The sequence below is a fragment of the Furipterus horrens genome, unplaced genomic scaffold (genome assembly GCF_987537825.1).
Source record: "Furipterus horrens unplaced genomic scaffold, mFurHor1.1.pri manual_scaffold_17, whole genome shotgun sequence".
Lineage (NCBI taxonomy): Eukaryota > Metazoa > Chordata > Mammalia > Chiroptera > Furipteridae > Furipterus > Furipterus horrens.
The window spans coordinates 104,842,157-104,855,184 of record NW_028327187.1 but is presented as its reverse complement, the minus strand read 5'-3'; the positions used below and the strand labels follow the sequence as shown (position 1 = coordinate 104,855,184).

At 42.0% G+C, this 13,028-nt stretch overlaps 1 protein-coding gene across 3 annotated transcripts in view; it reads right to left on the bottom strand.

The window, feature by feature from the left end:
• Window positions 1–13,028, bottom strand: part of PCYT1B (phosphate cytidylyltransferase 1B, choline) — a 102,560-nt gene that overhangs the window by 67,395 nt on the left and 22,137 nt on the right. For 2 of the 3 annotated variants that reach the window (XM_090264959.1, XM_090264960.1), the window contains exon 1: window positions 12,471–12,792. The exons of the other annotated variant lie outside the window; for it this stretch is intronic. In XM_090264959.1, the coding sequence (XP_090121085.1) occupies window positions 12,471–12,587 (117 nt within the window). In that variant the 5' untranslated portion in view covers window positions 12,588–12,792. Of the gene's footprint in view, window positions 1–12,470; window positions 12,793–13,028 lie in introns of those variants that run through there. 3 annotated transcript variants of the gene reach the window in all.

Below are 13,028 nucleotides of genomic sequence, written 5' to 3'. Positions count from 1 at the left end.
AACATCCTAACACTGGTTTTTGTTTGCTATATATACAAATTTCCTAGGAGTAGAAGTGCTAGGTCAAAAATATTTATTTTGAATTTCTAAATTCACTACAAGGAGCCTAGACATCTGATTTGTTTACGCCCCTGGTCCTGAAAGCAGAAAATGTGATGTTGGAGAGCTAAATACATTTCTCAAAGAGCATCTGGCTCCTGAACCACCTGGGAGCTTGAGGTGATTCTTTGTTTATTGATGTTGGAGAACTGTGCGTAATGGAAACAAGAGGGCTTTAGAGTCAGACAAACCTAATTTTAAATTCCGGCTTTATCAATTCATATTTGATCTTTGGGGAATTACTTAATTCTTAGCTTCCTCACTGAGAACACGGGGAATAATAATTTCTATTTCACAGGTCTGTAGCCTGGTTTAATGAGATAACACACATAAGGTATTCAGCACAGTGCCCAACACAGTTTGCACTATAAATAGTTGTTCCAGGCTTCCATTTGCCCACAGAGGGAAAACATGCATGAGACCTGTAGCCTTGAACCCAGTATAGAACAATTAACCTTATCACTAAAAAACTTGTACATAAAATAGATTTTAGTATTATGTGACTGTGCCTCTAATCAATATTAGGCACACTGGAAACGAAGCACAGAAGCCTGTGTGTACCAGAAACAGGCTTTCTACATCTTTTAGTTGGCAATAGGCTATACACATCACTCATAATGCTTCTATTAACCTATTATTATTGTTGTTACTTTTCTTTAAATGTCAATTTAAATAACCGTCAGCATCCTTTTACATTGATGTCAGGTTCAATTGGCATGAATTACCGAATGGAAAACAAAAATACCAAGTCAAAGACTTTGGCGGGAGGGAGGAGGTTGTATGAAAATGAATCCTGCTCAATGGGCTGGCCCCATGTGGCCCTGAACGTTATAACATAGGCTCACGCTACCAGAGCTCACTGCTTTATTTTCTAATCACTGTATTTTCAAGTGTGCATTCAAGATTGTTGAGAGCTAAACTGTCTCTTTATCCCCAAGCAGGGTCCGCTTCCCCAGCCTCCCATACAACCTTGTTCATGCTGAGATAAAGAGGAAGGTAAGAATGTTAAAACAATAATGCTATGGTCTGAGGCCAGCAACGGGTAATCAGATCCTAGCAAGGTAGAGGCTGTTACCTGGGAGATTATTGGAAGAAAATAGGCCTAGGTTGCAATGACTTAGTTTGTTCCCACCTTCCTTGCTTTCTCTTTTTCATCCTGCCCCCAGTGATCAGACGAAATAAATCTTTTTCTACATTTATTTTCACTGAGAAGCTTTGTGTGAGCACCAGTGAAAGATGCCAGAGTTCAGGACTATCGCCTGACTCACTGCTGGACTTGAACCCCAAGCTTAGATGGATAGCATCAGTTAGACAAGGCCTCTATAGTTCAATGCCATACTGCCATGCCTCAAAGAAAGCCCAATACAGGTGTCCCTCGTTTTATTGCGCTCTGCTTTATTGCACTTCACAGATGTTGTATTTTTTACAAATTGAAGGCAAGACCCCCCCACCAGCAAAAAGATTATAAATTGCTTTATTGCAATATAGTACTCTATTGCAGTGGTCTGGAATCAAACCTGCCATATCTCCAAGGTATGCCTGTATTTTGAACTCCAGCATTAGGAAATAGATAAATTAGGAGGCTATTATTCATATTAAAACAGAGATTTGGGACTTCTGACCAAGATGGAGGCCTAGACGGACATGCTCCGTCTCCCTCCACAACTAAGAAGGAATACATTTACTGCAAAACCAGAAATAACCAGAAGTTCCGGAAAATAAAGGTACATGGAAGTCCAACGTATGAAGTTAAAAAGAAGTGGTGCTCGTCCAGATGGGTAGGAAGGGTGAAGCTGGGGAGGAGAGGTCAAGCTGTGCTGGCAGCGGCAGCTGTGGTGACAACGGCGGGACGGCGGTAAGCACAGACACCCGTATTTAAAAACAGGTGAGAAACACCTGCGGAGCAGCCCTGGCTGCAGACCAGACCTGTCAGCTCGCAATTCCAATGCCAGGGAAGGCAGACCCCCATTGCCTCGGACAGTGAAGGCCAGAGGGGGTGGGGACGGAGGAATAAGCTCCCGGTCTCTCAGCGGAGAGTAAACGGCAAGAATCCATCTTGGATCCCTGCCCCCACACAAAACGCCACAGTGTGGTGAGAAGGGTCACTCGGTAGTGATGAGTGCACGGGGTTCTGCCCCCTATAGCGTAGGAGGTGTGACAGCCTCACCCAGGAAGCAAAGGTAAACACAAAACTGTCAGGATGGCACAGATCATGATAGAGATCCCAGTGACACAGCTGACCAGCCAGCAAATACCTGATGTAACGGATCAGCAGATAGGAAATCTTTCTGAGGCTCAGTTCAGAACTTTGGTTATACGAATGCTTACAGACCTAACAGCAGATCTTAATCAAGACGGGCAAGGAATGAAGGCTAGTCCTGCTGAAATGAATGAAAACACATATGAAACTAGTGGTGAGGGAAGGAAAACCAGGGATCAAATTAACAAATCAGAACATAGGGAAGGAACAAACAGTCAACCAGTGCAGAAAGAGGAAATGAGACGTGAGGAAATGAAGAGAAACTCAGAAACCTCTGGAACAACTATAAGAGAGCGAACATCTGAATTATAGGGTTGTCAGAAGGTGAAGAAGAAGAACTAGAAATTGAAAAATTATGTGAAAAAATAATGAAGCAGAACTTCCCTAACTTGGGGAAGGAAATAGACTTACAGGTCCAGGAAGTACAGAGAGTTCCAAATAAACTGGACCCAGGGAGAACCACACCAAGACACATTATAGTCAAAAATTAAGGATAAAGAGAGAATCTTAAAAACAGCAAGAGAGAAGAGAATTACTTACAAAGGGGTCCCAATAAGACTGTCAGCTGATTTCTCCAAAGAAATTCTTCAGGAAAAAAGGGACTGGCAAGAAATATTCAAAGGAATGAAAAGCAAAAACCTACAACCACGATTACTCTATCCAGCAAAGCTGTCATTCAGAATAGAAGGGCAGAGAAAGCGCTTCCAGGACACAGTAAAACTGAAGGAGTTCATCAGATCCAAACCACTGTTATATGAGACGTTAAAGGGACTGGTTTAGGAGAAAGAGGATCAAAACTATGAACATTAAAATGAAAGCTGCATCACAAGAACCAACAACAGAAGCCAGGCAACCGAAACAAAGGCAAACTAAGTAGGTAACGAGAGTGGGAAAGGAATTATAGGTATGGGGAACATATTGGGGGGAAGCCAGCTGGGAGGGCAAACGGGGGAAAGGGAGGGCGATGGTACAGGAATCGAGAAGCATAGTAGGAAGGAGTGGAGTAGACAGGAAGAGGTTGAGAAGAACTATATGCACAACCAATGGGCATGGACTAAGGGGGGGACAATTTGAGGGAGGGGGGGTCACTGGGTGGAGAGGAACAAAGGGAAAAGAAATTGGGACAACTGTAATAGCATAATCAATAAAGCATATTAAAAATTAATTAAAAAATAAAAAAGAGATTTGACCTAGGTTTCTTCAGACAGTAACTAGTACAGTCAACATATGATTCAGAATACGTACATTTTAACCTTGCTGAGGAAGCATCTGAAGAGTAAAGCAGAAGACACCAGAACTGGTTTATACAACATAATGTGAAGTTCCAAAGTATTTTGTGATGATTTGTTATTCATATTTAGCCAATATGTCTTACCATAAGTTCATTCAACCTGTTTTCACCCCAAAGGGACAAAACCAAAAAGAGGTGAGGAGTGGGGTAGCCCTGCTTTTTCTCTCCTTTTGAAAAGTTTATTGATTTTTTTTAGAAAGAGACAGACAGACACACACACATCTATCTGTTGCTCTACCCATCCATGCATTAAATAGTTGATTCCTGCATGTAACCCAATGAGGGACTGAACCTGCAACCATGGAGCATTGGGTTGACACTCCAACTAACTATCTACCTGGCTAGGGCCAGCCATGCTTTTTGATAGGAGAGTCAGGTCAGAGTACACTATAGTAGACAATGTTCCGTGGCTAAGGAAACTAGATTCACAGTCTTGGAATTAGAAAAAAATCACCTGTTCAACTGACTGTGGGTGACAGAATTGAGGTTCAGAGAGAAGTGAGTTGCTTAAGCCCACACAATAATTCAATGGCAAAACTGGGGTTGAAGTGAGACTGTGGGCTCCAGGAAGCAGAGACCAAGCTACATCATAGTTGTCTTGCCAGGTCCCAAGCCTTTCACTGTGGGCCAGTCCAGGTCACCTGGAACTGCAGATCTGGATTTGCCTTGACCTTGGGGATTGGTGTGGAGCCCCAGACACCATAAGGGAACAGAATCATTTGCTCTCATCAGGAACCACTACCTCCCCCTGAGCCTGAAGGCCTCTACAGAGGAAATAACTCTGGGGCTGGACCCAACTTCCCAGGCTATCCCATAATTACACTTCTGCACCTGCCAGAGGCAAACCACCATGACTTTCCTTCCACCTTCACAGAGAAAACAGACTTATCAGATAAGAGAGGCTTTCAACTTTCAATACCTTTCTACTTATAAGTTACTTCTTACCCAAAACATCCTTGCCAGCTTTCTCATCACCACAGTGGGAGAGGTGTCTTTTTTCCTATCTGAAGCCAAGTCTTCCACTTGTGTGCTGGAGCCCAGCGTCTCCAGCTCTTAAAAGTCATCCCCTTCAACAGCCTTTCCCATCAATTTCACCCTCTCCCACTGGCCCTTTCCCATTTATATTTAACTTCAAGATGCTATCGTCTTAAAAGAATGAGCCAACCAAAAGCTTTGGCATATTGGATTAATGGAAGGAAAGAAAGATGGAGGGAAAAATAGAAGAAAATGAGTTAGAAAGGAGAAAAGCTAGCCCCTTTCAAGTCTAAACCCTGATTTATATCTACCTTTGGGGTCTATACATTCTATCTGATTCCCCTCTCAGTCAGCTCCTACTTGCCTGCCTCCTAAAGGCTCCTCAGCCTATTGCCTTCTGGCTTCTGCTCCCACTGCTTCAATGAAACATCACCATTGACTTTTTTCTAAACCCAAAGGAGGCTTTTCTTTATTATCTAATTTGATTTGCCTGCCGCATTTGGTTATTTTTTAAATTTTATGGAATGTATTGGGGTGACATTGGTTAATAAAATTATATAGGCTTCAGGTGTACAATTCTATGAGGGGGGGCCCCAAAGGGAATTTATTTATAAAAATTGTATACTTATTCTTACATGTTTAAACTTCAGTTACCTTCAAAGTACTCTCCATCTGATGCACGACACCTATCAAGACCCCTTTTTCCAATGCTCAAAACAGTTTTTGAACTGGTTGATTTTGATGCCTTTTAGTGTTTCTGCCGTTTTTTATTTCACCTCTTCCACATTGGCAAAACGTTTCCCTTTGAGGACTTTTTTCATCCAGAGAAACAACAACAAAAGTCACTCAGAGTGAGATCAGGTGAATAGGGCGGGTGGGGCATGGGGGTCATGCTGTTTTTGGTCACAAACTGCTGAACACTCAGCATGGTGTGAGCAGGTGTGCTTGTAAATCACCCATCCTGAAGTGGGCAAATGGGTTGAGTCTTCCAAAAAATTCACTGAAGCTGAATGCAGCCTCTCACAACAACGCCAGCTGGTACACTGATACAGATGGGTTCCTAGAACACTCACCTAGCAGGGGAAGCCTGTACTACACCCACCTTCCAGAAGATAATCCCGTTTTGTTTTGGTTTTTTTTTTTGGTCCCCCCTCATATAATACATAATCTATATATTTTATTGTGTGTTCACCACACCAAGTCAAGTTTCCTTCCATCACCATTTACCACCTCCTTTCTCTCTGGTAATCACCATACTGTTGTCTGTGTCTTTTTTTTTTTTTTCTTTGCTAATCCTTTTACCTTTTTCACCCAGCCTTCCAACAACCCTCCTCTCTGACAGCTGTCAGTCTGTTCTCTGTACCCATGAGTCTATTTCTATTTTGTTTGTTAATCTTTTTAGTTTATCCTGCCCTTGCCCCCACCCACCCAATCCCTCAAATATTTGAGAAATATCTGTCTTCTTTTCATGATTCTTTCTCTATTGGCCCTTTAAATGGTGTTTCTCAGGGTTCCATCCTGAAAATATTCTGGGATAAAGTAGATTAATTAGATTTCATGTACAGACAGGCAAATATAAGGAGCCTTCTTATAGCTTTAATTACAGCTCTTCTATTTTCCCCCTGATAGGATGGCTCAGGGTCAGTTATTTTCCAGAATTACCCTGTAGTAGGATTACCCTGAGGCACTCTTGCTAACCATTTCTATTCACTTGCTCTAAGTCCAGGAACTATCTTGACTCAATTTCACTCCCATCAATTTCACTACATCAATTTTCCTTTCCTTTCCTCCATGCTGATGCCTTCCAGACTTACATCTCCAGCTCAGAACTCTCTCCTGAGTTCCAAAACCAAACATTAACTATACACCTCCAAAGGGAAGTTCCCATGATGTCCCTAACATACCTCTCACAAACTGCTGTCACCTGACACTCCCATCTCAGTGAAGACACCCACTCACCAGAGCCAGAAAATTGAGTCTTCCTTCCTTGATACTGCCCTACCCTCAGACTCAGTTATCAAATCCTGGGGCATTTACTTCCTAACGTGTCCCATATCCATCTGGTTCTCTCCTCCACTGTCCCATCCAATAACTTCAAATATTCTCACCTAGATTACTGCAACAGCCTCCTAACTAAAACAGAATGGGATTGCACAGAAAATGAGTGAAAAATACGAAGTAAAAGTGATTTAAAAAAAAGAACTTCACCCAAGGACATTTTTTTCATTGCTTTTTAGAGAGCGAGAGGAAGGGAGACAGAGAAACATCTGTGTGAGAGAGAAACATCAATTGGTTGCCTCCCATATACGCCTGGACCAGGGACTGCATATACCCAGACCAGGGATCAAACCTGCAACCTTTCGGTGACAGGATGATGCTCCAACCAACTGAGCCACGCCACTCAGGGATAAAAGTAATATTCTTTATTTATGAGTAAATATATGTGTATACTATGCAACATGAAATGTATTTATCATTGTGGCTTTTCAGAGTTCATCCTCCACAGGCCTGGGCAGGTGTCTGAGCTCCCTCTAAAGCCACATGTGGCTACTGCACACTTGAAATTGGCTAGCCTGAATTGAAATGTGAAAGTGTAATGTACACACCGGACTTCAAACTTAGTATGAAGAAAAGAATATAAAATACCTCTACATTAACTAATAAAATTAATCATTTTTATATTGATTACATGTTGAAATATTTTGGATATATCAGGTTAAATAGTCAGACTTACAAAAAAAGCTCTCTTATGGGATTTCAGCATCCTAGTACACTGCCACATGCCAGACACTTTCACATACCAAACTACTGCCTTCTGTTAAGTGGAAACGATCATCGAGGGCAGGGGCTGTGGATGACTTCTTTCATTTCTCCCCACAGCACCTGGTGTATTTTTATGCATGGAAATTGATAACCAGCTGGCTAACTGTGGATCCTGTTGATAGGGGACTGAGTTTTCTCTCAGTTATGTTCTAAAGCCCTGCTGTCACCAAATACTTTAAGTCCCCCTCGCTGCCTGAATGAGGACACATGCACCTTGTTCATTTCTATATGCTCAGACACCATAATAAAACAAAGAGCCTACCTGTCTTCTTATATTTGATTTAGATTCATTTCTTCCATAAGGAGTTTAGCATTAACCAAATGGTGGGTTGGAGGGGCAGTGAAAGAACAAAATTAAAAGAATGGAAGAAAGGAAAAAGGACTCATGGACTATAGTGTGGTGATTCTGGGGAAGGGGGATATAAGGGGACTAAAAGGTAAAGCAAAAAATACAATAAAGATTAAATTAAGAAATAAAATAAGAAGAAACAAATTTGTTGATTCCATGCTCAATATGCCTGACTATGATCAATTTGCAAGAAAGGAATGCTGCATTTGGACAGAGACCAGCAGGAAAATGTCTAATAATAACGTTGGACAGAATTCCAGTTGACCACAGTAAATGCCCAAGGAAACCCATGTTTGTTTACTTTCACTAACACAGCACATTAAGTGTCTCACTTTTAAAATGTATGCTGCTCTGAGTGGCTAAATAGATGGTGGTACTAGTAAAGGAAGTCATTAATGTCTCTGGAAATCCATCATTTTTTGGAGCACCAGCCAGTGAGCATCCTACCTCACAACTGACATAATGTACCTTCTGCAAGACAGCAGTCTCTTGGCAGTGCTCCCCTTTGAAGGAAAGCCTGAAATGAACTCCCGCTAAAGTAGCATACTGAACCAGCCCATTTTTATTTCCAAGGCCTTTTCAGTTGATCCATGGCACATTCACCTTCATGGAAGTGACTATTGCAGTCTAGAATTACAATTTCTTCCTGACAGCAGAATGTACTCCTAGAAGAACTTGACCAAGGTTGTTAACCAAATCCTTACGCAGACAGCTTTCAGGGAGGCTGGGCCTTGTTAGGAAGGGTTTTTGGAACACCTGCTGGGCCCACAGGATTTGTCTAGGCAAAATCTGTGGGTTGGGAAGATAAGAGGACACAGTCCTTGCCCACAGAGAGTCCTCATCCCTCAGGAGTTGGGTCTCCAGAAAGGGCTGTTACATCATATTGCCCAAGGCTACTCATTTTCTCTTCTTGACAGTCAAGGTTATGAGTCACCTTGCATCATGTTCAAGCAAGAAAATAACAGAAAACAAATCAAGGATCAAGAATAAACACTGTAACAATGGAAATAAGAGACATCTCAAACCCATGCAGCATGGTAAAGTAGCTAGAGCAATAAGAGAGCATTCCTAAAATATCAGCTCTATCATAAAACCTAGGTAATCTGTTCTTTTCTAATTTCTTTATTTGTGTTATTTTATTCTACTTAACTTCTCTCCTTTCTTATATTTTCTTCCAACAAAAAATAAGGCAGGTGAAAAAACTACCGGCATACCTTTCAGGAAAAAAATCCCCTTGAACACGATTCCACTGAATCCTCAATATCCTTATCAATTTACTACCTATAAGGACCTAAAATATAGATTACTTTAAAGTCCTCTTTACATAGGTATGCCAGCTTCCCACTTCATTCCCTTAAAGAGCTATGCCAAGCTCTGTTTTAGAGACCAGCGATACAGTGATGACAAGACAGGTTCCTATTCAACATCCCTGTGGCAAACTTTGACTCACTCTCGGGAAGTTCACCATGCTCCTTTCTGTCCCCACTGCACCTGGTAACACAATTCTTAGCACACTGTGCCCTTATCAACCTGTATGGAAACTATCTGTTTACGTTTCAGTCTCCTCTCCAATCTCTAGATCACAAAGTACGTAGTACGTACTCAATCAATGAGGGCTGAGTTAAACTGGATCACACTAGATAACCTTCACTGTAAACAATACAGAGACACACATGTAGACACAGGAATACTGTACACACCTTCCCGAGTGCCATGCTAAACAGCCTGGTTCACTACAAAAAGGGCATTTTACCCAATTGCTGACATTTAAATAAAATTTGTATTTATAGACAATAATATCCAGTGACATAAGTTAATATTCTGGGGCTTGTAGTAAAGGTTTATAGGTCTTTTATGCTCAGAAATTTCCTTTTCCGTCATCTCTAGGTAAAGTTAGAATTTGGGGAGCCAATGTGTGTCTCAGATAAATAATGAGAACCACTTTAGCAATTGCTACTTAAAAAAAATGTTGCTCTAGCTGGTGTGGCTCAGTGGATTGAGTGCCAGCCTGTGAACCAAAGGGTCGCCGGTTCGATTCCCAGTCAGGGCACAGGCCTGGGTTGTGAGCCAGGTCCCCAGTTGGGGAAGCGTGAGGGGCAACCACACATCAATGTTTCTCTCCCTCTCTTTCTCCCTCCCTTCCCCTCTTTCTAAAAATAAATAAAATACTTTAAAAGATAAAATATAAGATGTTTTATTATTGAGTCCCGTTTTCTCTAAACTGTATGAATTCAAGTTTGGTGAAAAGTGGGAGAAGAAACCTGTCCTCTGTGGGAGAACCTCTCAAGCCTTTCATGAACTTTCCGACGTTAGTTAAGCAACTCAGAAGCCACACCCTGCTGACAGTTGTGGCACCAGTGACCCACGTGTAATTTTTGGGCAATATGCTTGGGTGCTGGGAGAAACACCGAAGTTATATAATTTGAAATATGAAGATATTAGCAAAGCTAAAAATCAACAGAAAGTATTTAAAAACTTAAAAAGAAATGTGAATTTAAGCATTTTCACTTGATAGTCTTTTCATGTACAAAGTTTGTTATTAAGTAGTTAACATATGCCTTAACTATTAAAGTTCTTACTTAGCAAAGGAAAGTTGGGTTCTGAAGTGTAAATCAAAATTTAGAATATACCCCTACAATGATCAAAGTTTGATAAGAGAAAAGGTGCTTCAGAAAATTTAGTGTAGCGGTTTATAAATTGGTCACGGCCTCTATTTAAACAGCCAGTTTTCAGTAGATGGACAATATGGAACATTTTTATCAAAAGTAGATCAAAACAATCACTTTAACGGTGGAACTTCTGTACATCCTTCACACACACACACTTTAAGCCAGAACTGCCAAAAAGATGGGAAGGGAATGTATCTTACCTAAGAGTGTGTTGTAGGGGAAAGAACTTCCACTTTGCAGGAACAGAGCTCTGGGTTCGAATCCCAGATCTACCCCTTCGAAGCAAAGTGACTTTGGGAAAGTTGGCTTACCCTCTCTGAACCTCAGTTTCCTCATTTCTAAAGTGGTGGGGAGATGGAAGTGTAACATTGTCAGCTTTGTCTGCCTGGTTCTTGTGAATTAATCCCAGGATGAGCTGTGACAAGTGAAAGTGAAAAGTACTTGAACTTTCTTTCTTCCCTTGATTTCCTCTGCCCACCCTCTCAGGCAGAAGCAAACAAGGAGCAGGATAGCTAAAAGGCAAAAAGGGGAAGGAAAGGAAGTTGGCACAAGACACTGAAGCGATACACAAACTAGAACTGGATGCTGCCTTTCTCTCCCCTACCCTTGACCTACCTGTCAGGAACATTGGGTTTAACTTTCAAAAGTATTTTTGGGTGATCTGGTAACAAGTTTTTAGTAGTCAATTTTTTTTCTGTGCTAAACCATGAGCTATCTAGTGGCTCAAAGGATTCCCTTGGTAACAAACTTATTGGGATGGTTTATATCCCATGAGAACATAGGTACTACATTGTGTGTCATTCAGTAGTAAGTGGCTTAAAGTGCTGGGGAGAAGTCGATATCAAATTGCCCTAAGAAAATATATTTTAAAAAACAAGCACAGTGAACAAAAGCCCACATTGCTCTAATATAACTTCCTTTGTTTTCATGTATTAGAAAGTTGTCCTAAGGCTGGCTTTAAACCCTTATTAACCCTTTTGAAGAATTAACAGTTCCATGATGGGCTGGCTTCGGAATCTGTGAGCCCTCATTTTGGGAGTTCACAGAAAATGTTACATCATAAAACCCTTAAAATAAACAAACAAGCAAACAAACAAACAAACCCTCTTCCCAGGGTCAAACTCCACGGCCAATCAAAATATTGCACCTTTTAACTTAAGGGAAATCGCCAGAAAGGACAGCTCTAACTAGTGTATGGTCTACCTAGTATATCGCTGGGATCTGAGGGTTCAAAGAGGTCTCCCCAAGTTCCACAAGACTTCAGACCACGGAAAACCCACCACCCACTTGGTATTTTGACTCCTTGAGGATACACGCTGAGATGGTTGAGAACCACTTACTGAGAAGGAAGGAAGCTCTGAGCGCCCCATTTGCACTCTTTATTAAAGGCACGCAGCCCCTAAGCCTCTCTCTAAAGAGAGAACCTCACAGCATACCCGGAAATGCTTACGCTTCATTTAAGATGATACACAATATTTTAAAATACATCATTTTGGGACCCTCTTACTTAGTTATTTCCAAATGTTCAAACGAATGGGGAAGTTTTGCTTCAATGCCGGTTTCATTTTTCCAAAACTGGCATCAGGCACCCAAATTAGTTGAGAACCGAATCATTCCTTAGCTAGAATTGAGAACTAAACGGACTCATCCAAAGCTTTGCAAAGAGAATACCATTTTTAAATTGCACTGTAGGATTTTTTTTTCCATCTTCAGACAAGAACACACTTAAAAGGAAAAAGGCCATCCCCTCCTCCCCAGCCACAAAAACACAGCAGAGTCCAAGCAGCCCGTTTCCTACCCAGCCCTTACAATAATGCTTTGTAAGCTGAGAGCGGCGCCGGGTAGAGAAGCTAAATATAAACAGCTGAGAAGGATTAGGCGGCAGCTCCATTCTCATTTACATGAAAATCCTCTAGCATCTTTTTTCCTGGCTGGCTGTGGGCGCATAAGGAACTCTTTTGTGCCATAGCCACGCATACATTTGCATCCTTTGTCTTTACTTACCATTCGAGGCTGTGGGCATGTGTGCTCTATTTCCTCCATGGTTTCTGAGGGAGGCTCATTGGAAAGGGATTTTGGGATACCTGTTTCTGACTCAGCATCAGTGGTAAGTACTGGCATGGCCAGCGAATGCTCCCTCCAGCTCTACACCCTCTGTCAGTCTCCTCCCAGGCAGAGAATCGTTTCTTTGTCACGTATTTTTCTCTTCCTTACCCATCCCCCTTCTTCGTCCCTTCTTTCTGTCTTCCCTGGGGAAGGTAAAGGGGTGACCCGTCCCTTTCGTTCTGGAAGAAGCCGAGCGGCAAGGCCTCAGTTTATCACTAGAACAAGCGGACGGCACTGGAGCCGCGGTGCGGGATACAGTACCTCATTTGCATGGAGCGCGCTGGTTGGCTACTGTCATCATAGTACCACTCCGCCTGGGAGCGGCCGGGCCCCATTGGCGGCCGGCAGTGCCCACGGGGCCCGAACTTGCTGCTTTTGTGTCTTGTCTGTAATTCTGTTGGAAAGGTTTCCGTCCACTTGGGGTAAGTGACGGGGCTGCACTACCCAAATAAGATA